Source organism: Borostomias antarcticus (assembly GCF_949987555.1).
Source record: "Borostomias antarcticus genome assembly, chromosome: 13".
Classification (NCBI taxonomy): Eukaryota; Metazoa; Chordata; class Actinopteri; order Stomiiformes; family Stomiidae; genus Borostomias; species Borostomias antarcticus.
In genome coordinates, this window is record NC_140246.1 from 3,481,607 (window position 1) to 3,509,067 (window position 27,461).

The window sequence follows — 27,461 nt, forward strand, 5'->3', positions numbered from 1 at the left end:
TTTTGGGATAATTGTGAAACATTAAACCAACTGTTCCCCATCACCAGGCCACACAGCAACCCGGACCCCCCACCACCTCCTGGCCAACACCAGCAAAGTCAAGCAAGCTGCGTACCATCAGCCTCATACCCACCACCGCTATGCTAAGCTCCAGAACTGGCTCCACAACCACCAGCAATGACACCACGACCGCCCCCACGATCACCACAGTCCCTGCCTCTCCGGGGGCTGAAACAGCCATGGCACTGGTCGTGGTCTTGGCTTGTGCTCATGTGATTTTTCAGAAATTCCTTCTTCGCTAAGGAACTTAAACAAAGTAATAGATCTACCGTCTTGTTTCTGAGACTCATGTTTCCCTATTCCTGCTATGACCAGCATCTTTTGTTTACAAAGTTAATTTTTTTGGTAATGTTAAGGAAAATGAATGGGAGTCTACAATACATTTGAAGAATTTTAACAGAATGGCTTAACATTACTGAATCAGTAATTCAGTGCTGCTAATACTTGTTTTAGTTGGGGCCTTACAGCTGAGCTTCATTTACTAAAGGGACATTCCCTACCGGTAGAATTCAACCTCATGCAGTGGTTCTGTGTTCAGTAGTGAAAACGTTCACCATTTTTAATCGTTTACAAACATTAGTAGGGTAGCGTTGTTGCTGTCGTTCTACCATTCGTAAGCTAGTGTTGTGTGGGGGTGGGGGGGGTTGTTTGCTAATAAAAACTTGTTTTTGGACTCGAGCAAGATCAAAGTCATTTTATATATCCCCAGCCGGCAGCTACTTAATCTACCCTGGTGCTTTGCACTCTTGCCTTATAGCAAGAAGGTCCTGAGTTCGATTCTCACTTGGGACACTTTCAGCACTGGGGGGCTTGTTCTACCCAGAATTCTCAGGTGGACTATCTCCCGGTTCTTTCTGTGTGGAGTTTGCATGTTCTCCCCATGTTCTCAAGGGTTTCCTCCACATATAAAAACACGCAGAAGAAGATGGCTCTCCTGTCCGGCCCTGCTCAGGATTGGACAGAGCGCTTGGATTGGACCCCAGGCGCTGCCCTTAGACACGCCTCCTGGCTGACCTTGGAGGAAGGACAGCACGGATGGGTCGAAAGCAGAGGCGCATTTCATCGGTGACTATAAGGCGTGTGTGTGTTCCCATGTGTCGGCCATCGCGCGTGTGTGCTGGAGTGCAGCGCTGTATGCTGAATAAAGCCGACAACAAACGTCTGCATGCCTTAACCAAGGGTTCTGTTTGTTCTGCTTCATCAAGCCATGACCAAGGGGACTTCTATTAAAATGAAGCCAGGCTGCAAGGTAATTTGTTTAATTATTTCCCCAGATACATAGTGTATTCAAGTGTTCAGATTTAATGAATATACTTACTTGTACAGAATATAAATTCTAGCAAAACATTTACAGCAACAATAATCAAATGAACGTACTATACAGCACTGATAAATATTTATTCTTCGTATTTTACTAGTTCCTCAAACTGTAGAAACACAGCATTTTAATTGATTCACATAGAAAAATTGCACCCGTTGACCATAAATACACACTGGATGTCCCCATTTGGAATGAAAGAAAAATGCAAACAATGCAATATATAACACCATGGGTTGTGAAAGGTTGCACATCTTTCCTGAACCAAAGTCCAATCTAAAATCACAATCACATCAAATATCTGACACAATATTTAATATACTGTACAGTGTGTGTATGTGTCCTGCCACCTCATTATAGTTGATTTGCAAAACAGCTTTCTATAAAACTAATCTGTGCTGATTAAATTGAGACTTCCATTCCTCACTGTACCCTTTTCAGAGTCTACTGTTATACATACTGTTTCTATGATCAAAACCAGAAATACTACAAATCGTCTAACAAACTGACATTATCAGTTTAGCAATCTACTGTAATTAAATACACTCTTTACCAATGATCAATTAACTAGCTTGTCTGCAGTGGACAATAATGAATAAAACAGACACTATCACACCAGGTCTGGAAGGAGCACCTGAATGTCACAGGCCACAGACAGAGCAGAACTTTTTACCTATTTAGTTTTGTTACAGATATTACACATACTAAATCTCAGTACGCTTACTCTGTTGACCACTTTAAAAGAGTTTGCTACACACATACAGTATCTTCGTGGACTTGACTAATAAGGTGTAACCTCACACAGTTTTACAGTTTTACAATATAAAACAGCATTGGCAAGTACATGACTCCTGGAGATTTGAGAGCATGAGAACCTGACTCGTCCATGTGTGTGATATGCATGCCGATTTGTACATAAGGCTCTATGGAGGAAGACGCAACGAAAAAAAAAACACATTCCAACATTGTTTCACAAGATATCGGCATGTATAAAAATAAAAATACAAACAAAAGCAAGTGCATATGACAAAAACACACTGGTCATTTCAGTGTACAGGGTAGGGTACTACATAACAATACACTGTGCCTTGTCTAAACTATGAAAAAGAACACAAGAAAAAAGCAAACGAACACATTGAGCTGGCCACTGACCAAATCCCTTTTAAATTTCACTTGTGTCAATGCATGATGGGTAGAATAGAATAAGTCAACAACACAAAGCTTCACTGACAACCAAACATGGTCATGTGCTCACCATCAGGATAGAACAACAGCACAGCAGGCCCAGAGAGAACATTACTGAGTTGAATGTGTCATATATAAAGGCATTCTGGTATTTAAACACTTAATATAACTTAATTACAACTCTTATGTTTTACAAGTGGCATTTCAGTGGACCTTTAGCTGACTATAAAGTTTGGTTGGGAGGTTGTGCTTCCACTCATAGGAAGTATTCATTAACTTATATTAGCGGGGAAAGGCAATTGTTTCATCTATCCTACTGGTCTACAGTACCTTACCACACTCTATCAATCACAAGTTTATTGACAACCAACAAGCTAGTTATGGTTAGGATGAGGCCTAGTGAACACTGGTCAAATGTTGACAGTTGACTCTTCAAATGAAGTGAAATCTCAATACTCAATTACTACGCTAATACTCTTGATGAACTGTAGTTTGCTGAGTGTACGGTATTCACACTCTCTGGTACACTATGGTTTAGAAATGCTGAGCCTAGCTGGGTCTAGTCTAACTTACAGATGACTGAAAGGGCCAGAGAAGAGGATTCTGGGAGGTCGCAGGTCAGGGATGAGCAACTGCTGCTACCGTCCTATAGACCTGATTGGTGTAGCAGGCACCCGAGGACACCGACAAAACACAGTCACAACTGAGGACCATGATTATGTGGATCAGGTGTTCTGGTACAGCCTGCACACAAACCGAGCCTCCAGAACCAGAGTTGCCCGTCCCTGATCAAACCCAGCTCCCCCTACCCCAAAGACGACACACAATCACCGACCCAGAACCGCACATTGAAAACAGGGGACGTTAGGGCCTATACAGGCAGACCCAGCCCTAGACCGGGCCTATCGGGCTGCTCTCTCACTCCACATCAGAGGCGTCGTTGTCGGAGAGGTGGTAGTTGCTTCCCTTCACCCGGATGTACTCCACCTGCCGCTGCTCGTCCGAATCCGTGGCGCCGCAGGTACACAGCTGTCTGTCGAACAGGGACTCGATCTCCTCCAGACGCCGGCCCTTGGTCTCCGGCAGACATCCGTAGACGAACAGGGAGCCCAGCAGAGCCATGCCGGAGTACAGGAAGAAGGCCCCTGAAAACAACAACAACAACGACAACAACAACAGTGACATATCTGACTCCTGGATCATTTGGATGGATGAGCTAAGGAGCGGATCAATGAGAGGAGGGATGGAGGCGCGGGTGGTTGGATCAATCGATGGAGGGCCGGATCTATCCAGATCCATAGAGGAATCCATGCACAAGGAGAAAACAAGCTGTTTATTCTACACTGCATTCTATTCCGTTGCACAAATGCCCACCCTCCCACTGCTCTCTGTAAAGTGCATTGTGTTGCCTCCGTGTTTGAAATGCGCTATACAAATAAAGTTTGATTTGATTTGACAAACCTACGGCTCTGCCTGTGCTCTATCCACTAATCCTACACGCTGCAGCTACCTGGGCCACACCTTGAGCCTGCCACAGCGCTACACAGTGACATCATCACCCCCCCCCCCCCCCCCCCCCCGACGGGAGTGATGTCAGAGGGCCGTCCGAAAGGTCACATCCTGCATGGAGGTCAGGACCACTGTGCCGGCGGCGCTGTCTGTGGAGAGTCCCATGCTGCCCCTCGCCATGAGGGTTATTGATCAGTGATGAGTGTCTAGTACTTAAGGTACTGGTCCATGTGAGAGTTATTGATCAGTGATCGGTTCACCATAGTAGGTGAGGTACTGGGCCATGTGAGGGTTATTGATCAGTGATCGGTTTACCATAGTAGGTGAGGTACTGGGCCATGTGAGGGTTATTGATCAGTGATTGGTTTACCATAGTAGATGAGGTACTGGGCCATGTGAGAGTTATTGATCAGTGATTGGTTTACCATAGTAGATGAGGTACTGGGCCATGTGAGAGTTATTGATCAGTGATCGGTTTACCATAGTAGGTGAGGTACTGGGCCATGTGAGGGTTATTGATCAGTGATCGGTTTACCATAGTAGGTGAGGTACTGGGCCATGTGAGAGTTATTGATCAGTGATTGGTTTACCATAGTAGGTGAGGTACTGGGCCATGTGCAGGAAGGTGACAGAGACCAGCACGTTGAAGATCCAGTTGACCCCGGCTGAGAAGGCATTGCCCGTGCTCCGGGCCCACAGGGGGTAGATCTCTGAGTTGATCGTCCACGGCATGGGACCCATCCCTGGGGGAAGAAGAGAGAGAGAGAGAGGGGAGAGAGAGAGGGGGGAGAGAGAGGGGAGAGAGAGAGGGGAGAGAGAGAGAGAGAGGGGGGAGAGGGAGAGAGGGGAGAGAGAGAGGAAGAGGGAGAGAGGGGGAGAGAGAGGAAGAGGGAGAGGGGGGGAGAGAGAGAGAGGGGGAGAGAGAGAGAGGGTGGGAGGGACATGAGGGAAAATGAGTGAGAGACGGGATGCAGAGAGAGAAACAGAAAGGAAAGAAAAAGGGCAGATAAAGAGAAAATAGGTCGATAAGTACATTAAATGTACTTATCTGCCTTTTTAATCTTTCCTTCCTGTTTACACTGGGCCATTCAGAGGGCCATTAAATCCTACTGTGGATTGAAGAAATGGGTTGGACCTCACCCGGGGCGAAGAAGGCCAGGTACAGCAGCAGGCCCAGGAGCACCACCCAGGAGTAGGAGGTGGGGCAGTAGTTGTACGCCCAGTATGTCTGCTCTCTCACCTGGGTGGAGTTGGAACACCTGGACACAGAACCGGAACCATTTTATTAACAAAGCCTTTTCAGACGGTGACATTTAAACTGGGTTGGTTTGGACCACCTGCACACAGATGAACAAAAACTATTTTTTATAGCCTTTCATAATAATGTCTTAACTGGGTTTGTAAAGCCTTTTCTAACAAAGTGTTAACTGGGTTGGAGCACCAGTGCAAAAGCGTTTTCGTTTTACACATCGAGTCATTCTTGCAGGCGGTTTTATCCAGAGCGACGTCAAATGAGAATGACCGCGACTGTGTTGGTAAATCCTTTTCACACACTGAGGCGTGAGCGAGAGTCAAATTCACTCATCAGAGCTGGTGAGAGAGTTCATATTGACGGGTCACCCTCAGCAGCAGGCCACTCGGTGACTCAGCCGCGCCCGTCGTCCTCGCCTGGCCGCCCGCTCGGAGGCCGGGGTGTGAGGCTCTGCTTCCCGCTGACCCCTCGCCCACACCGGGCCGCTGCGTGAGGTGATAATGGACCCGGCGGTGAGAGAACCCGGTACTCAGACCGGCCGATTAAGACCCAGTTCAGTTTCAGCTTTTTAGTTATTCACCGCGGGTGTTAAAAGCGGAAATTGTCCTCTATGGTGTGCAATCGATGAGACCCATAGCATGTAATCAATGGATCCAAGAGAGAGAGAGAGAGAGAGAGAGAGAGAGAGAGAGAGAGAGAGAGAGAGAGAGAGAGACAGAGAGAGAGAGAGACAGACAGACAGACAGACAGACAGAGAACTAATAATATACCAACCTAAATAATCAGTTCATTGTTTTTATTGCTTTAATTTACACACATATTTTGTTTAATTATATTGTTCTATCGTAATGTATTGAATGTACAGTATGCTCCTTTAGAATGCCGATTTTTTTAACTTTTGAGTGTATAGGATGTATGTATGCTTTATCTGCATCTATGTGTGCATTTGTTTATAGGTAATTATCTGTGTATATATGCATGTGTATATAGAATTATTTCTGTTATTCCACTGTTGCTTTGGCAATATGAACACTTGTTCTTTCATGCCAATAAAGCCCATTGAATTGAATTGAGAGAGAGACAGAGTGAGAGAGAGAGACAGAGTCAGATAGAGACTGAGAGAGAGAGACAGATAGAGTCAGATAGACAGAGAGAGAGACAGAGAGAAAGAGATTGAGAGAGAGAGAGAGAGTCAGATAGAGACAGAGAGACAGAGAGAGAGAGATTGAGAGAGAGAGACAGAGGGAGAGAGAGAGAGGGAGAGAGAGACAGAGAGAGACAGATAGTGACAGAGAGAGACAGAGAGAGGGACAGATACAGACAGAGAGAGAGAGAGACAGATAGAGAGAGAGAGGGAGAGAGAGAGACAGAAAGAGAGAGAGAGAGTCAGATAGAGACTGAGACAGAGAGAGAGAGAGAGAGAGAGAGAGAGAGAGGGACAGATACAGACAGAGAGAGAGAGAGAGAGACAGATAGAGAGAGAGAGAGACAGAGAGAGATAGATAGAGACAGAGAGACAGAGAGAGATAGATAGATAGAGACAGAGAGAGACAGAGAGAGAGAGAGAAGCGTAAACAGTGGCGTCAGAGAGGCTGTGTCTGTATCGGGACTTGAGAGACAAATGGCCGTGTGGCTAGAATGAGATGAAAGATGAATCACTCTGGAATTCAAAGGCCTTTTGGTGTCTTACTTAATATGCTCATTAATCCATTCTCAAGCCCTCTTGACCACCTCTCTCTCTCACACACACACACACACACACACACACACACACACACACACACACACACACACACACACACACACACACACACACACACACACACACACACACACACACACACACACACACACTCTGTAGCTCACCTGCCCCATGCTGCCTGACCGGTGGAGGCTGTATTGACCGGAACACAGGAGGCGGCGAAGAGCGCCGTGCTGTTCTCACGGTAGCAGAAGCCGCAGTCCGGGTCCAGCATGCACGGCTCACACTGCCTGCAGTCAGGTCAGACGAGAGAGAGAGGACACGCCAGTATGGCCGTTTATCAGCCAACTGTCCCTTTACCCAGATAAGATTCAGACAGGGATCTTAGTTGAATGGACTGAACTTTCAGTTAAACACAGTCTTCCCCTTCCGAAAATAAGTCTTTTAGTGTGTGTGTGTGTGTGTGTGTGTGTGTGTGTGTGTGTGTGTGTGTGTGTGTGTGTGTGTGTGGGTGGGGGGCAGATGTGATGACAGCAGAACCATTCCAGCGCCACTATAAACAGTGGTCCGGTTCTGCTTGTGTGTGACTGTTGGGCCAGAGAGGCAGTACTGAACGCTGGAACAGCCGATACATCAGGACTCAACAGAACAGAACAGTTTGCTCTCTCTCTCTCCCTATTGTCCTCCATTCTCTCTCTCCCTATTGTCCTCCATTCTCTCTCTCTCTGTCTTTCTCTCGCTCGCTCACTCGCTTCCTTTCTGTCTTTGTCTTTCTTTCTGATACTGTCTCTTTCTCTACCTTAGCCCCCTCTCACTTCTCTCCCTCTCTCTCTCCTCCCTCTTTCTCTCCTCCCTCCCTCTTTCGTCCCTCTCTCTCTCCTCCCCTCCTCCCTCCCTCTCTCCCCGCCTTCCCTATTTCCTCCTCTCCTCCCTCCCTCTCTCTCTCTCTCTCCTCCCTCTCTCTCTCCTCTCCTCCTCCCTCCCTCTCCCCTCCCTCTCTCCTCCCCTCCTCCCTCCCCCTCTCTCTCTCCTCCCCTCCTCCCTCCCCCTCTCTCTCTCTCCTCCCTCCCTCTCTCCTCTCTCTCTCCTCCCTCCCTCTCTCCTCCTCCCTCTCTCTCTCCTCCCCCTCTCTCTCCTTCCTCTCTCTCATCTCTCTCTCCTCCTTCCCTCTCTCTGCTTCCTCTCGCTCCTCTCTCTCTCTCCTCCCTCCTGCCTGATTCATCCCTCCATCTCCTTCTATCACCAGAGACCAGCTGCCTGTCGCACTGATCCCTCAGTTGCTAATGGAGACGGTTATTACTGTAAATTGAACCAATGTGGAAATAAAAGAAGTCTCAGAGCAGAGGGTGAAATTGGCAGAATGAGCCAGACACAGGTGTAATAGAACTATATTAATCTAGGAGTGGGGACAAAAACAACAGATGTAACAACCAACTTAAAGCCCTCATGTTTATGTTGTTGTTGTTGTTGTTGTTGTTCCTGCACATTTCTTTAAGTGTTCTATTTCAGTTTACCATACTCTATATTTTCAGTTTCCTTTCATTGATCTGTTTTGTACAATGTGATCAACTGAATCATACAACCAAAAGTGGAACATTACTGTATATTTGAGTAGTGCTGAGTGGACAATAATAGAATACAGTACATTACCGTAGAACAGAGCTGAGTAGAGTAATGTAGAATCCAATAAAGTGAAGTGGTGTAGAATACAGTAAAATAGAATTGAGTAGAGTAAAGTAGAATAGAGTAGAGTGAAGTGGTGCAGAGTAGAGTAGGGTAGAGGTAAGGACAGTTAGGTAGGTAGTGGGAGCTCACAGGTGTGTGGAGCAGGTGGAGTTGGCCGTGGAGGGGTCAGTTTGGCGCAGGGTCACCGGAAGAGAATACCGGGCCGACAGCAGGAAGCCGCAGGCCAGCAGGGACAGACTCAGAGACGTACCTGGAGGAGGACACAGAACACACGCTAAACTGCCATGTCCTGTTCCCGTCTGACCCTCCGACGTCCGACCTTTGACCCTTACCCAGGATGCTGCCCAGGGTGAGCTTCCTGCGGCCCACCCTCTCCACGAGCCACACCCCCAGCAGGGTGAACAGGAAGTTGGTGGCGGCGGTGAGCCCGGCCAACCAGATGGCCAGCCTGTCGTCCCGCACTCCCGACATCTGCAGGATGGTGGCGCTGTAGTACCTGGGGACGCATGGGGCAGAAGGGGCAGGGGAGGGGCAGGAATCACTGGCTGGACAGCACAAGCTAATCAAGAGAGTACCCAAAATCAATGTGATATCAGCCCCTCAGCCCTCCTCCATTATGCACCGAAACCTAAGGGGGCGTCGGCCCCCCCTCTCCCCGGGCCTGCGGTCACTAGACAGGCACCTCTCAGCTGCAGCGCTGCCTCACTCGGCCAGATTCACTCTCATAATCATCATCATCATACTACTACTACTGTCCGTACATATAATCCACAGGGAGCTGACCTGTCAGCTGCAGGCCTCAATGGCATGTAAATGGTTAACGGACTGCACTTAAAAAGCGCTTTTATCCATTCCATTATGAATGAGAGGCCTTCATTGTAAAGCGCTTTGGATAAAAATGCTTTACAATAAAGGCCTCTCATTCACACGGCGGCAGCTGCCATGCAAAGCGCTAGCCTGCTCATTGGGAGCAATTTGGGGTTCAGTGTCTTTGTGCCTAAGGACACTACGACATGTAGTCAGGAGGAGCCGGGATTCGAACCGCCGACCCTACGATCATCGGACGACCCGCTCTACCTCCTGAGCTATACAGCCGTTCAGTAGACTTCTCCCTCCCAACTGCTCCCTGCTGGGGCTGGAGGGAAGGTTCACAAAAGAACGCCCGCACATTGAACACCGAAAAACCACCTGAACTCATCAGGACACCAAGTGCACTATGGGGGAAAGTAGCAAATTCAATTGGAGGTGAAAGATTTCCCTTGCCACCGCGCGCTCACTCTCCTCCTCTCCACAGGGAGGGAGGAGCTAGAACAAACAAGCAACTGCAACTGCAACTGTCTTTTCTCTCTGTCTCTCTCTCTAATCTCTCTCTCTCTAATGCTGTCTCTCGTCTCTCTCTCTGTCTCTCTCTCTCTAATCTCTCTCTCTCTCTCTCTAATGATGTCTCTCCGTCTGTCTCTCTCCGTCTCTCTCCCTCTCTCCCTCTCTCCCTCTAGACCCTCCTAGAAATAGGCATATTTTGTCATTCATCGAGTCAAGTCAACCTCAAGAATTTCAGGTCTGCAGGCAGTTGGAACGGATGATGCAAAGCGAGCTTGAGCAGAAGAAGCCTAAACGGTATAATCTTGAGCTCAGGTTGCTTGACATAGGTGGAATCGTCTCAGGGCCACACAGAGGATCTGCCCACATGCGTGCAGGTGCGAACACACACACAGACACACACACACACACGCACATGCACAAGCACACACACACACGCACAAACACACACACACGCACAAACACACACACACACACACACACACACACACACAAACACACACACGCACGCACCCACTCAGAAAGGCAGAAATAACAAGAGCGGGATTAAAAGCGGCGCTGCTCCTTTCAGAAGCCGGTCCTGTTCTGCTCTGTTCCTGCCTCTCTCTGCCTGATTAGTGGGCGGGGCTTAACACTGCCCGAAATAACCCAGCATCTACCCTCCCAGGTACACAATCACAGCGTATTATTGGTTTTTTTCTCCAACATACTAGGAATTTGCTTCGGTTGTGGTGCATAACATGGAGATGACTTTGGACAGGGTGCAGGAACGAGACAGGACAGTGCAAAGACAGGACAAAGCAAAGAGCAGAATAAAATACCAATGCAAAATAAGATAAAAACAGTATACAAAATGTGGTATAGAGTGAGTGTGCAAAGTGTAATGTGTATGAGAGTTTGTGTATGTGAGTGCAGTGTGTCCTATGTCCAGTGCATTCGGCGGTCATGTGTAAGTATTTCAGCGGTGGCGGACACACACACACACACACACACACACACACAAACATTATGTTATAGATATCTGCTGTGCACCAACGTGTTAGAAAAACACCATAGAGTTCAGTGTTAGGCAATTTGAAAATGATTGAAGGGATTGGTTGTATTTGTATCATCTATCTCACTCTTCCTAGCCTGGCTCCAGCCCCTGGATTGCACGCCCGCTTTCATTTTCAAAATGCAATTCAGGGTCTGGAAAGGCAGAGTGATTTCTCGGTTGAAATTCGAACCAGGCCAATCAGCGTCCTTTGAATGCGATGACGGAATTAAACTGTGCGATGTGATTGGTTAGGGTATGAACTAATCGCTGAGGACTTCGGCAACGCCCGTCTCGGAAAACGGCTGCAATTGGAGCCTGTTCGGAGTGAATAGTGAAGTGAAAGGAAATGGTAATTCAGTCTGACTTGCAGAAAAAAGGAGAAAAGGCACAACTGGAAAGCTAGGAGAGGTGCTGGAGACAGGGAACAAAACTGATAAGAAAGAACGACACCGCACATTCAGGTCTAGGTGCAAAAAAAGATTTAAAAGGACAACGTTTCGGCCGTAGCCTTCATCTAGACTGTGAAACGTTGTCCTTTTAAATGTTTTTTTCGTCTAGACCAGAGTGTGCGGTGTCGTTCTTTCAGTCTGACTGTCAGGCTGAACTCTTCCTGGTAGCTGAATAGAGCGAGCGGGGTCGGGCTGATCTCTGACGAGAATCAGCAGGACGAAATGTTTTAATTGGGACTTGGTCGACCGATTCATTTATTATAATATGACTGAGAAGAGCATTTCGCGCTGGTACCTCGGAGCCCTGCTGTGACCCATTAGATTTGATCAAGGTGAGTAAATCTAGCTTACACTTCCTGGTCTCTCCAAAATCGCCTATACTTTAAAAAGGGGGCCTTTTTAGATTAGATTTGACGCTCATGTCATGTCCATAGATTACATTACATTCCCTGTTCATTACAGCATGCCATAGCAGAGAGAGAGTGAGATAAAGAGACAGAGAGAGAGAGAGAAAGAGAGATAGAGAGAGAGAGAGAGGAGAGAGAGAGGAGGGAGAGAGAGAGAGAGGAGAGAGAGAGAGAAAGAGAGAGAAAGAGAGAGAGAGAGGAGAGAGAGAGAGAAAGGATAAATAATATTTTTCCATCTCCATTGGGGCACAGTTGAAGGCAGCAGCTATTCAAAGGCATGATTTCTTTCTCAGGGTCTTGAGGCTGGCTTTAATCTGCAGTGTCCTGAAGGTTACAGCTAACAGCAAGGTGGTTAACTGTTCTGGGGTCTGTCTTCAGTCTTCAGTGTCCTGAAGGTTACAGCTAACAGCAAGGTGGTTAACTGTTCTGGGGTCAGTCTTCAGTCTTCTGAAGGTTACAGCTAACAGCAGGGTGGTTAACTGTTCTGGGGTCAGTCTTCAGTGTCCCGAAGGTTACAGCTAACAGCAGGGTGGTTAACGGTTCTGGGGTCAGTCTTCAGTCTGTAGTGTCCTGAAGCTTATGGCTAACAGCAGGGTGGTTAACTGTTCTGGGGTCAGTCTGTAGTGTCCTGAAGGTTATGGCTAACAGCAGGGAGCAGTCTCTAACTGCTCTGGAGTCAGTCTAAGCTGGCTGGACTGATGTCAGCTGTCATTTCTGAAAGCGACTCACAGCCCGGATGGCAACAAACATCCCCTCTCTGTCTGCAGCCTGATCGTGGTTCAAGCGCAAGGCGATCTGTGAGCACTGAGGGTAAGAGATGATTGACCACAGTAACAAGCTGAGAGACGCCTATTAAGTCCCTCTATACAAAGAATGCAACAATGCAGCCTTTATACACATAAGTGTGTGTATTCACACTGTCCTTCAACAGAAACACACTAGAGGTGACGGTGGGACTGTGAGCTGGCTTCACACACAACAAGATCCCAATGGGTGTTCATACACACACACACACACACGCACACACGCACACACACACACGAGAACACCTCCAAAATGCATGTTGCGTAACCGCTTCACAGAAAGGAAGTGAGAGGAGCCAGGGAAAATGTGTGTGTGTTTGAAATAGAGAATAAGGGAAGTGACTCTGCCTTGACCCCCCTGTCTGAAAATGGAAGCAGAACCCATCAGTTCTGTTGCTCTGCACTAGTTTAAATTCACAACTCTGGTCCCTGGCATGAGGAGAATAACAACAGAGACATCACACAGAGAGAGAGAGAGAGAGAGAGAGAGAGAGAGAGTAATGCAGGCTTGGTATAGTATGAATGAAAGAGGGAGGAGTGGAAAAAGAGGTAAAGTTAGTGTAAGGGCGAAGAGGGATGTGTAGGAATGGCACAGTCTCTTACCCCCCCTCCCCCCTTCTCTCTCTCTGCCCCTCTATTTCTCCCCCCCCCCCTTTCTCCCTCCTCTCTTTCTCTCTCTCTCTCTCTCTCCCTCCCTCTCTTTCTCCCACTTGCTTTCTGCTCTGCTACTTCCTGTTGTCCACAGCCTTTTTGACACCCAAGGTGAGAGGACATGAGTCACTCTCCTAACAGCTGACATCACCAGGACCGGTCTGGATGGACAGAACATGGTGGAGGACTTCCTGTTATGTCATGTAGTGGAAAGTTGCATTGTGCGTGTGCCTCGTCTCTTTTTCCTGATTCTATTCTATAACGCCATGTATTTCATACATAGCCTACTTGTTTAAGATGAACAGACAGAATCCAGGGACGGGGAAAAACGTTTCCCAAGCTTCGATGTCGTCGTCTCTGCCCAGCACAGCTGAAATGGCGTCTGCTAGTGACAGCTGTGGAAGCTTCAAGTTCATCTCCCATCTCAACCGACCTACTCGTCAGAGAATTTGAAAGGTCAAAGAGAGAGCGGAGCCTCAAATCTCTTGAGGCTTCCCCGATGACCTCTCTGGCATCAATCAACAAAACATTGTTGGATTGCATCTGCTCCAAGGTGGCTACGCATAGCTAGTAAGTAAGTACACTTTATTTATATAGCGCTCTTCACGGCATGGATGCACAGAGTGCTTTACAGTACATTTAATAAATTAAAATCAAACATAAAATATGCAATCCAAAAACACATTAAAACAAGAAACAACAAAAACAAAAAGAGAACATTGCAAGCAGCAAAAAATATCAATTCTAAATGACCAAAGGCCGGTCTGAACAAGTGTGTCTTTAGTTGTTTTTTGAACATACTGTACGTTCAGAGGGTGCAACTCTCAGGTCCTGGGGAAGAGCGTTCCAGAGCCTTGGGGCCACCGCCTCAAAGGCTCTATCACCCTGGGTTTTTAGTCTGGTCCGGGGCACCGCCAGGAGGCCCTGGTTGGACCACCTCAGAGACCGACTCAGCGAGTAGGGATGGAGAAGCTCTGAGATGTAGGTTGGAGTGTGTCCGTGGAGAGCTCTGAAGGTGAGAACCAGGACTTTGAACCGGATCTGGAGGTGAACTGGGAGCCAGTGCAGGGAGGCGGGTGGCAGGGAGGGAGGAGCTAGAACAAACAAGCAACTGCAACTGCAACTGTCTTTTCTCTCTGTCTCTCTCTCTAATCTCTCTCTCTCTAATGCTGTCTCTCCGTCTCTCTCTCTGTCTCTCTCTCTCTAATCTCTCTCTCTCTCTCTAATGATGTCTCTCCGTCTGTCTCGCTCCGTCTCTCTCCCTCTCTCCTCTCTCTGTGGCATGTCTTCTTTGACCTGGTGAGCAATCTTGCAGCAGCATTTTGGACTAGCTGAAGCTGTTCCACAGAGGATTTGTTGAGGCAGGTAAACAGTGAATTACAGTAATCAAGTCATGATGAGATAAATGCATGGACAGACATTTCTAATTCAGTATATGATACAATGGACCGGAGTTTGGCAATATTTCTGAGATGAAAAAAAACAGGAGCGAGTTAGGGATTTGACATGTTTGTCCAAGTGCATGGCTTGATCAAAAAAGACACCCAAGTTTCTTAAAAAAGGCCTATCATTTCCCTTAAGGGACCCCATGTGGTTAACCACTGTGGAGGCAGTGTTGTCGTTTTCAATGATAAGTACTTCAGTTTTGGTGGCATTGAGTTGGAGGAAGTTATTCGCTATCCACTGCTCAATGGCAGACAGACAGTCATACAGGATGCTGAGTCCCTCAACTCCACCGTTAGCAATATGGAGACCGCTCTCACCGATCACAGTGACACATTGATCCACAACTGGATTTCTTGCACTCCAAATCTTCAGACACCTTCAGAAATGTCCAGAGCAGTGCCTTCATTTATGAGCCAGGTGGGCTGCGTTGATCTCTGGCATTTTCTCCATCCGACTACAAAAGACTCCTCACTCTTTTCAAATGTTCATCACGTGTACTCACGTATTGATTATTTCTTTGTAGATAAATCCCTTATCCCCTCAGTTGTATCCTCTGAATATTGAGCCGTAGTTATCTCTGATCACACTCCACACACGTTCAAGCTTTCTTTACCTAAAAACTAGAAGACAATCCCTTTGGAAATTTAACTCATGCTTTCAAATAAAGAGTTCTGTGATTTTATATCCACCAATATAGATTTTTTCTCAACACAAATAAGTCTGAGACAACCTCTGAGGGAAACCTTTGAAGTGGTGATTCCAGGGATCAGAAGGAAAATAAAGATCCAGCAGAGTGTAGCAGTCTCAGTGTGGCCTATCAGTCTTTTAAATGCGGATCCAAAGCTTCTTGCCAAGATGTTAGCTTGCCGCGTGGACCCTCTCTTGCCTCGTCTCATTTCTCAGGATCAAAGACGTTTTATTAAGGAGCGTCAGTTATCTTCTAGTGTACGCCGCCTTCTAAATATTGTCACTCCCTCTGCCCTGCAAACTGCTGAAATGGTTGTCTCCTTAGATGTTGAGAACGCTTTTGACTGGGTAAACTAGAGCAATTTGTTCACTGTCTTAAGAAATTTGGTATGGGGTCGAAGTTCATTTCTTGGATCTGCCTTCTTTACTGCCCTACTGCTAGAGTGCGCACTAACTCAACACAGTATTTTACCCTCACAAGAGGTACTCACCAAGGGTATCCACTATCACCTCTTCTATTCGCCTTAGTAATGGAATCCCTTTCTGTAGCTTTGAGGTCATTTCCATTTTTTTCTGGCATTCATAGATGCAGCCTCCGTCAGGCTATTGGTCCTGCTGTAGGGGTCTCTGTAGCATACTTACACTGCTAACTGATAAAATGTTGCAGACTCTCTGCTTGGGGCACACAATTTCTTTCCATCCGCAGATCAGTCTGTCCTTCCTTGTATCTAGATCAATTTCCAGAGATTGTATTTACAACTGGGCCAGTCAAGGAGAGAGGGACTGCATACTAATTGCCGTTCTGTCATTTCCATAGAACTGATTGGTTCTTCTGGAAAATAAATGATACATTTTCCATTAAAATATGAATATAACGTAGAACGGGCAAAAAACATCTTCCACACTGGGGTTTGAACCCCTGACCTTCTGCATGAGAGTCAGGCACTACACCACCAAGGAACTTGAACGTGTGGGATCTCATAGTGGTTTTATTTTGGTGTGCTAGGACCACTGCCTCTTGTGGTGGCAACATAGATACTGGCTGCCACGCACACTAACCTTATTATAACACAATAATAGATTCAGACAGACAGACAGACAGACAGACAGAGACAGACAGACAGACAGACAGACAGACAGACAGACAGACAGACAGACAGACAGACAGACAGACAGACAGACAGACAGACAGACAGACAGACAGACAGATAGATAGATAGATAGATAGATAGATGATAAAAGAGAATCAGTGAAAGAGATAAGGAGCAGGGAAAACAGAGGTAGGGAGAGAACAGAGAGGGAGAATGTGGTGGGAGACAGAGGAAGGAAGAGTAGCGCTCTCATCTCTTATCTTCTCAGGGGAACTGGCCTATTTCTCTGTAATGAAAGAGACTGAAAGCTGCATCACACACAACACGACCACACGCACACACCCACCCACACCCACACTCACACACTCATGCACACAGGCACACACACAACCCCCCCCCCCACACACACACACCCACACCCACACTCACACACTCATGCACACACACAACCCCCCCACACACACACACACACACACAACCACACTCATGCACACTGGCAGACACACAACCACACACACATACACACGCACGCATGCACACGCACACACACACATGCGCATCCGTTTCTGCTCTGTGAACTAACTGTCTGTGTCTAAAAGTAATATCTGATACCTCATAACACCTTTATCCCTCACAGACAGCTGCCACACCTTGGCCTGACTGGCTGTTACTCAACTACAAGATGGCTTCCCCTTGCCCTCCCCGCTAAATAAACTACAAGCATAACAATGCAATGCAGGACAATCGGAACATGCATGGCTCACTGATGAACTAATGAGGAAACAAATAATAATAATAACAATAATAATAACAATAATATTAACAATAATAATAATAATAATAATAATAATAGGTGGAATTAATATAGTGCCGCTTTACACAATGGAGGGTCATGATACTAACAACAGACAATACGCTTATTTCCCGTGGCTGCCATATGGGTCGAGTCTGACGTAATCAGGTGGGAGAATGCGGAAGTGCTGTTGACTCCAATGTTAAAAGTTCATTATAAAAACACCACTTCAAGAACCAAAATAGTCAAAATAACAGGCTGAATACACTAACGGAATTACAAACTCATCATGACTAAACTCCGATTGTTTTTCCCTGCTATAGTTTTCGCGTTTGTAAATACATGGAAGTGAATGAGCCATAGTGAGCGTCAGCTGCATTCACTTCCATGTATTTCCAAACGCGAAAACAACAGCAGTGAAAAACAAACGAAGTTTAGTAATGATGAGTTTGTAATTCCGTTCCGTGTATTCAGCCTGTTATTTTGACTATTTTGGTTCTTGAAGTGGTGTTTTTATAATGAACACACAAACAAACAAACAGCATAACACAACATAAACCCCCAAGGATGGATGGAGGAGGGCTGGAGAAGGGAGTCCAGAAGAGGAAGGTCATGAGGCAGGATTAGAAAACTGAGAGGGACTCTGGGTCCCTGCTGACCCGGGGGGGGAGAGGTCCAGATAACCTTCAAATGAAGGATGCTGTTTTAAATTACTATGGCAGGGCTAAATATCCTGCTAATTATCTGCGGTTTTCTAAAATATTTGTTTTACCAAGCCTAAATGATAATGTGCTAGGGAATTGTAAGATGAATGGGTTTGTGGGAGAGCAGTGTGTGCGTGTGTGTGTGTGTGTGTGTGTGTGTGTGTGTGTGTGTGTGTGTGTGTGCGTCTGATTAGGAGGAACATTTCCATAGTGTAATTAGGCCTGCGTGATTCTCAGGGGAGAGAGAGCAGGGCAGCAGAGGTCTCTCTCTCCCCTATTTCCTGTAAGCGGCTTATCACCGGGAAGAAAGACAATGACGCAAGGCCACACCCCCTCCAAGACAGACACACAGACAGACAGACAGACACACACACAGACAGACAGACACACAGACAGGTACCTGTACACATAAACAGACAGCCACATACACAGACAAAAGAGCCAGATGCCCCCCGCACCTCCCCCACACACACACACACACACACACACACAAGACCGCACTCCGGCAACCACTCCTCTCAACATAGACGCACAGACACGCACACAACTACACCTCCTCAACTCTCTTTACAGGCTGGCTAGCTGAGTCACTATGTAATTGGTCTTAAGTGACATTTCTACATTTTTATCATTTGGGGCTTCTGTCTGGGAAAATTAAACTCAGGAAACAAAACAAAGAACACATCTAAAAAGAATATGTCTCTATTATTTCATCATCAATCTCTCTCTCTCTACACCTCATTCATTCATCTCTATACCTCCATACTGCTCTATCCCCCTCTCCCTCTGTCCTTCCCACTCTCCCTCTTTTCTACTCCCTCTCTCCATCCCTCTCTCCATCTCTCTCCATCTCTCTCTCAATCTCTCTCAGTCTAGTAGTATTGGTTTTGATGATTTGGCTTTTGTGTTTGGTTCAGAAATTATCTATCTGGGAGTCCCTCAGGGTTCAGTCCTAGGCCCAGTCCTTTTAACTATTTTATATCAATAATATTGTCTGCTCACTACCTCATTGTCATGCCCATCTTTATGCAGATGATACGCTCATTTATTGTATCACCGATTCTGCCCAGCTAACCAATGACAATCTGCAGCATGTGTTTGATGCTCGACAGGATCCTCTTGTAAAGCTTAGGCTGGTCCTTAATCCAAGTAAAACTAAATGAATGTTGTTTTCCAGGAGAAGAACCAGTGATTCTGTTAGTATGTCCATATCAACTGTAAGTGGAGCTATAATCGAGAGTCTCTGAATATAAGTACCTCGGCATTTGGCTTGATGAACATTTTTCATTTAAATATCACGTAGATGACCTTATCCCCAAACTGAGATAGAAAATTGGTTTCCTTTATTTCTTGTTTCCTTCCATGTTGTAGAAAAAATATTTTTGAGGCTGTTTTCCTCTTAGTTTTGGATTATGGTGACATCTACAGAACTGCTGCTACTTCTACTCTAGAAGACTATCAGTCTATCACTCTGCCTTAAGATGAATCACTGGTGGTAGTTTCGGTACCCACAACTGTATCCTTTATGACAGAGCAGGCTTATCCTCCTTGGCAGATAGGTGTGATAAACATTGTTTTTTATTCATCTTTCAGGCCATCTCTGGGATGCTCCATGTTGGGATGGAATTCTAGTCCCTACTCCACCTGCGCTAATGGCTTACTTATGCTTAAGGTACCCCGGGCCAACACTGAACTTGGGAAATCAACTTTCTTTTTTAATGCTCCTTCATCATGGAATAGACTGCAACAGACTTTACAATATAACACTCTACCTTCTCGTGAGCAGTTCAAAGCTCAATTATTGAGCATCCCTCTCTGTAACTGTAATTGTGTTTATTGATTGTTATTGCTTGATTTTATTGTTTTATTGGAGTGTGTTTAATGTATTGCCTTTTATTTAATATTTTATATAAACTCAGCGATTGAAAATGAGAGCTTGCTCTCAATTGTATCTCAGAGTACTAAATAAAGGTTATGAATGAATGAATGAATCACTCTCTCCATCCCTCTGTCCATTCCTCTCCATCTCTCTCCATATCTCTACATCTCTCTCATCCCTCTCTCCATCTCTCTCCATCCCTCTCTCAATCCCTCTCTCCACCTCTCTCCATCCCTCTCTCCATCTCTCTTTCCATCTCTCTCAATCCCTCTCTCTATCCCTCTCTCCATCCCTCTCTCCATCCCTCTCTCCATCTCTCTCTCCATCTCTCTCCATCCCTCTCTCCATCCCTCTCTCCATCCCTCTATCCCTTTCTCCATCCCTCTCCATCTCTCTCCATCCCTCTCTTCATCTCTCTCCATCCTTCTCTCCATCCCTCTCTCCATCTCTCTCCATCCCTCTCTCTATCCCTTTCTCCATCCCTCTCCATCTCTCTCCATCCCTCTCTCCATCTCTCTCCATCCTTCTTTCCATCTCTCTTTCCATCTCTCTCTATCCCTCTCTCTATCCCTCTCTCCACCCCTCTCTACATCCCTCTCTCCATATCTCTCTCCACCCCTCTCTACATCCCTCTCTACATCCCTCTCTACATCCCTCTCTACATCCCTCTCTCCATCTCTCTCCATATCTCTCTCCATCCCTCTCTCCATCTCTCCCTCCCTCTCTCCATCACTCTCTCCATCTCTCTCTCCATCCCTCTCTCCATCCTGTCCCCACCAGCCACTAGTAGCCTTTGCCTGCTGCTGAATGCTGTGGCTAATCAAATCGTCATGAGTCGTCCTCTAATTGGAACGGATGACATCCTCGCTGACAGCCTCCTCCCCTCTCATCCTCGCTGACAGCCTCCTCCCCTCTCATCCTCGCTGAGGGGCTCCTCCCCTCTCATCCTCGCTGACGGGCTCCTCCCCTCTCATCCTCGCTGACAGCCTCCTCCCCTCTCATCCTCGCTGACAGCCTCCTCCCCTCTCATCCTCACTGAGGGGCTCCTCCCCTCTCATCCTCGCTGACGGGCTCCTCCCCTCTCATCCTCGCTGACGGGCTCCTCCCCTCTCATCCTCGCTCCGCTCTCTTCCTCCAGGCCAGAGGGAGACGGGGCGAACGAGGAAGGGGAAGAGCGAGCGAGAGTCACAGACACAATGAACAGAAAGGAGCAGGGGAAAGAGAGAGCGAGAGAGAGAGAGAGAGAGAGAGAGAGAGAGAGGGAGAAATACAAACAGAAGGAGGGTGCCAGATAGCAGGCAGAATGAGAGTGAGCGCGGGCGAGAGAGTGAGAGAAAGAACCAGGGAGGGAGAAGAAGAGTGAGAGAGAGAGAGAGAGAGAGAGAGAGAGATACGGATAGTGCAGATAATGTCCAGCAGAGAGAGACAGGGTGGTAGAGTGGTTCGGTCGGCCTGTTATAGTTTCCAGCAGACGGGAGAATGAGGATTTGCCCGCAAACACGTCATCTTCAGACCAATCAATAGCTCCGGTTGACAGCCAATAGGCACGCGCCCCAGAGCGACCTTTAGTGCATGGGAGGTATTGATAAACACATCTATCAGGCCGCCACGGACTAGACCAACAGCTGCCTCACAGCAATGAGGTTACAATACACACACACACACACGCACGCAAGCACACACACACACACACACAGCCTCACACTGCATGGCTATATAAACGTATAACAATGCTGTATGGCTGCTCTTGCAGAGTTTGGAGTCGATGCTGCAAAGCAGGACTTGTCAGAACTGGTGGGCATAACTTTATTGAAAGAACAGCAAATAACTGAATTCAAGACTTTTTCCAGGGAAGAAAATGTTTTCACTCTGTAGTCTTTCACTCCTGTGTTTGGAAGCTCCAAAATGTCAGTCAAGACTAGGGCTTTAACTGATTGCAATATGCCTCCAGCACAAATGGTTTGTATGGCTGAGTAGCCAGGCTGATCCTTGGAGAGACACAGAACATGCTCTCAGGAGACCAGCAGATAGTCTCTCTCTGGAGGATAAGGGTGTCGTCCTTTTACTGCAAACTACTTTGGAAACATTGTATACAGTACCTGATACTTTAGGATCAGATATGGGTTCTGGGAGCATGACCTGACCAGCAGGGTTCTCCCTCTCTCTCTCTCTCTCCCTCTCTCTCTCTGACAGGAAGAAAGCAGCTGGTTTACCCCTCACACACACACACACACACACACACACACTCACACACACAAATGCAAATGAATCTAGTCGCTCTGGCACACACTCTAGCAGTAGGCATGTAACGATTCACTCAACTCACGATGCGATTCACGATGCAGGGTTGACGATGCAATTTTCTCACAATTTTTTTCAAGATGAACTTGCAGACAAATTATAACTGAAAAATAATGGTAGGGCACCAATCTCTTGCAATACTTGCATGCTGTTTTTGTTCTGTTAACTTCTCGCCCTTTTCATTTCTGAAAACAGGGAAGTCAAACTGCGTCCACACATCTGACTTGAAACTTGCGGGTGCATCCTCGATTTCGAACTCACTCGATACATGCACGCTTGCCGCTGTCATGTTTCTCGTTCTGTCAGAAATAAGTGATGCATGACGCAGACAAAAGTAAGTGGGGCCCTCTGCTGTTCAAAAAAGGGCATCGCGATGCCCTTTCATCTGCACTGATTTGAATCGTGACAAAAAAAAAGATTTTTAACTGTATCGCGAGGCATCGTTACATGCCTATCAAGCACGTGTTCAAATGCATACTCTCTCTCACCACACACACACACACACGCACACACACACACCCTCACCTCTGGTGGTTGCTAAGCAACAGCACCTATCCTCAGATTGTTTACAGTGACCGGAATATAGTTCATCGCATCACGGATGAGAGACGGAGACAGACGACTCAATCTCACTTCAGAAGCGGCTGGTCTGGTCCCATGGCTCAACGCCTCCAACAAGCAGCAGGGCTATTTACAGCACAGCGGGTTAGCTGACCCCCGAGCTGTCTCAGCACGAGACCGTGACCAAGAACACAGGCTGCTTTAATGCCACAAATGCCCTGGATACAAAGCGACTCCTTAGGGTCATTTGGAGGAAGCAGGTGGTGGGGATTCTGGGGGAAAATCTACCCATCACACACACACGCGCAGTCCTTCCCCAACCGCCTCAGTTACATTCAACTTGAGCGGTCGTGTTGACCGGTGGCTGACCAGGTATCAAACCCACGTTGCCCAGACTGTATTATCTGCAGGAGCTGAAGCCCAGGGCACGTTTACTGCTCGTCTGCTGTACTCAGGGTCCTGAGGTTTGATCCCGGGTGCTGCTGACGGGGGAATCGAACCCGGGTGCTCCTGAACTGTGATTCCTGAGCTAAAGGTCGGGGTCGTGTACTCACATGACGGTGTTGATTCCGGATAGCTGCTGGAACATCTGAAGGCCACAGCCCACCATGAGAGCACGCCGGGCGGGGGGGTAGGTCAGCATCCTCCATATCACTGGACCGTCTGGACACACACACACACACACAGGCAGATGTTATCTCCGACAAATATTATCTATTGATCATCTTTCTTGTCAATAGCTGTATGACAACAATGTTCTTAGCGGCGTTCTACAGTATGTGCCTCATAGATCTACAGATAAATTAGAGTTCACCAGCTGTATGAACCTCAATAATCAACAGTTGCTGTCGTTTGTCTCCAAGTTAGTTGGAGACAAAGTTAGAGTGTCTGGACAGGCATGGAGCTCCGTGGTAAAGGAGTAATCACACACACACACACACATGCACACACACACACGCACACACAATTAGCGCCCCACTTACACACAAACATACACACACCAACACAATCAGTGCTCCATGGACACACACACACACACACAAATACACACACACATAATCAGCACCCCACTTACACACACACACACACACACACACACACACAATCAGCGCTCCACGGACACACACACACACACACATACACACACACACACACACACAAACGCACACACAGTGCCCCACCACTATCACTGAGCTGCTATCGGCAGTCAGCTCTGAACAGCTCGCCGCAGGACAGGATCTATACAATCACGTTATCTCCACAGCCAATCACACGATGACGTCAATCAGAGGACAGACTGATCAGACAGGCCATGTAAGACGTCCTAGTCTCTGGACCGGACCAATACTGTCGTCTAAACCACTGTAAGACATGTCCAAGTCTCTGGACTGGACCAATACTGTAGTCTAAACCACTGTAAGACATGTCCCAAGTCTCTGGACTGGACCAATACTGTCGTCTAAACCACTGTAAGACATGTCCAAGTCTCTGGACCGGACCAATACGGTCATCTTCACTATTGTGAGTCATTTCATAGTCTCTGGAGTGGACCAGTACTGTCGTATTAACCACTGTTAACATTTACAGGGTTACATTTCCAGTTCTTACTGGTTGTCAAAAAAAGTATCTGTGTTGAAATGACCGAGTCGGCAAGTTCCAACTCTAGAGAGGTAGTGTTTATGGGTTGGGCCTTTTTTTTCCAGCATGCTAACATGGTATAGTACGATTGGCCGGGTCCCTGGAGGACATGCCAGAGAGCTGCGATGTGATTAGCCGAAGCGCAAATCCAGATTCATGGACCAACATGAACTGGCCAGAGAGGTAATGGCCCTCTAAATGAAGTGCTGACTTCACTGGCTAAGACACGTGTGCACGCGCGCACACACACACACACAAGTATGCATACATACACAAATATCGACACAGCTTCATTTCCTCACACACTGGTGTACACAAGCAGAGCTCCCTGTTAACCTAATCAGGGTAGGAATGACAAGGTGAGAGGCAGAGAATGGGAGAGAGCTAGGGACGGAGAGAGAGAGAGAGAGAGGGAGAGAGAGAGAGAGAGAGAGAGAGAGAGAGAGATGGAAGCTAACAGAAAATACACAGAGCGTAGGAGTGTACTGCATTGTACTGCATACAGATATGGGTATGCATACAGTAATGGATCCTGCTGTCCTGCATTTGACGCTGACCACAAAGGCAAGGGGGCAGCAGCTGTCCGTTCCAACGCCACAGTAAAAGACCCTTTGATAAACCTGTAGAGATGAACCGCCGGAACTGGCAAAGCTGATTGTTAGAATGCCACTGGAATTCCTAATTGAAATTCCAATTTGTGTACATTGAAAAGGAGTGGCGGTAGGATATGTTTTAATGAGCTAGCAGACATAACGTACGCTCCCTATATTATGTCCTGCGATGGAATTCCCCAATTATCTCACTCCCTGTCAAACTGGGAAACACCCAAGATTCTACCTAACAAACTCTGCTTCAATTAGGCGGAGTGTTTCACGATTGTGGGAAGAGCCTCGTTAGAGGTATTTCACATTTCACACACAGGCACGTCAGCCTGTGTGTGTGTGTGCATGTGTATATATTACGCAGATTTGATTTTGCATTACCCTGATTTTTTTTTCCATTTCGGAAATTGACGAATGTGTAGCTGTGGATTTGTTATAAATAGATGTCAGGCCCGTAGCCAGGGGGGGGGGAATCGGGTGGATCGAACAAACCCCCCCCTCATGACCAAAGGACCAGAATTTAAGACCAAAGGTCTGCACTCCCCCCTGGTCAACAAAACGCCCGACAATCAAAATCCCCCCCTCCGTCAACAAATCGAAACGCTACGGTCCACTTTTTGAAAACAACAACTGGCTACGGGCCCAGATGTTCAGATTGTGTTGGGAGCAGACATCGCTTTGGACAAAGCAATATCAAGCCAACAATAGAATGTGATGCGGTCGTCAATAGAACTCCAACTGGGAGTTCTATTCCATTCCGGAAAGCTGTGTACATTCTAGTTCTACCACATCACCCACTGTTACGTGGTTTAGGCCTGTGTGATTACGACTAGGTAGGACACGCCCCCCTCCTTCTCTTTCTTCTCTTCTCCTTTCCACTCCTCTCCGCTGTTCTCCTCCTCCTCTCTGCTCTCCTCCTCTGCTCTCCTCCGCTCCTCTGCTCTCCTCCGCTCCTCTGTTCTCCTCCTCCTCTCTGCTCTCCTCCTCCTCTCTGCTCTCCTCCGCTCCTCTCCTCTCTGCTCTCCTCCGCTCCTCTCCTCCTCCTCTCTGCTCTCCTTCTCCTCTCTGCTCTCCTCCGCTCCTCTCCTCTCTGCTCTCCTCCGCTCCTCTCCTCTCTGCTCTCCTCCTCCTCTCTGCTCTCCTCATCTCCTTCTGTCCACATCTGTATGTAACTAGGAGCAGCTGTGTGTTTAGTCAAGGGCACGGTAGTTGCTAGGAGCCGTTCCCAAGGTCCAGACAGATACACACACACACACACCAGAAAAACACTTATCTTCGCTGTCTGGTGTCTCTGTTTGTACACACACACACACACACCTCAGTTTTCCATAAGGTAGAGACTATTTTTTACGGTGTCCAGAAGTAACGATTTCAAGCATTTTAGCCATAAATACCTTAAATTTCGGTTAAGGTTAGGGTTAGGCATAGAGTTGGTTAGGTTTTGAAAGTGAAACAAGATTTCCCAAAACAAGACTCTGCGCCGTAAGAATAACAGCCGTGTCTATTCTTACGGACACCAAGGTTGTGAGGCGGTAGTTAGGGCGGCAAAATAATAGCAGGCAAGTCTATCCTTACGACCGCTGTGAGAATAGACTCTGCCTTTCCATAACCCAGGTCTGAGTTACAGCCCTGTGTCTAGACTGAGGTCTACATATCATCCTTCCTTTATTTGTGTGTGTGTGTGTATATATATATATATATGTGTGTGTGTGTGTGTGTACAAACAAAGCGACCAGACAGAAGATAAGAGGATCAGTGTTTTCTGGTGTGCACGCACCTGTGTGTGTATGTGTGTGTGAGAGAGAGAGAGAGAGAGAGAGAGAGAGAGAGAGAGAGAGAGCTAATAGACCAAAAGAGAGTTTTGATCAGTCCTCCAGTCTTATTGCTACACTCCTCATGAGTCACTGAGTTGAAGAGGTCAGAGGTTTACAAACCCCCAGGAATGAAGCTGAGTTGTCTGAGAAACTCAGCCTATTTAACTCAGTCTAGTTATCAGGCAAGGGAATCGAACCCACCACTGTGACGTCGCTAGTGCCTTGCTCAACTAAGTCACACTGAATGTGCAATTTACAACATGAATGTACAGACGCTAGAATGTTCCTGTGGTATATTTTTTTCGCAGAGATAGAGACATAGAGACAAAGACATTGGCAATATGTTTACCTTTACTTTGGCAATATGTTTCCCATGCCAATAAAGACCTTCGATTTGAATTTAATTGACAGAGATAGAGTTCAAGATAGACAGAGATGACATTACCACTTACGATAATTGCATTAAATGTACTGTAGGAAATGTAGGCTACTACTACTTGCCTGAACTCCCAAGTGAATCTCCTTTCTACAACAAGTGACTAAGAAGATAATCTAGTGTTGAAGGCA

The 27,461-nt window shown here is 46.9% G+C and overlaps 1 protein-coding gene across 1 annotated transcript in view; it reads right to left on the minus strand.

The window, feature by feature from the left end:
- Positions 1-3,481: 3,481 nt before the first annotated feature.
- Positions 3,482-27,461, minus strand: part of LOC311317158 (proton myo-inositol cotransporter-like) — a gene marked incomplete at both ends in the record, with an annotated part of 44,955 nt that continues 20,975 nt past the window's right edge. The window contains 7 exons of the mRNA XM_084448190.1: positions 3,482-3,708; positions 4,663-4,815; positions 5,213-5,331; positions 7,191-7,316; positions 8,842-8,962; positions 9,045-9,208; positions 23,395-23,503. Of these exons, the coding sequence (XP_084304316.1) occupies positions 3,482-3,708; positions 4,663-4,815; positions 5,213-5,331; positions 7,191-7,316; positions 8,842-8,962; positions 9,045-9,208; positions 23,395-23,503 (1,019 nt within the window). The remainder of the gene's footprint in view (positions 3,709-4,662; positions 4,816-5,212; positions 5,332-7,190; positions 7,317-8,841; positions 8,963-9,044; positions 9,209-23,394; positions 23,504-27,461) is intronic.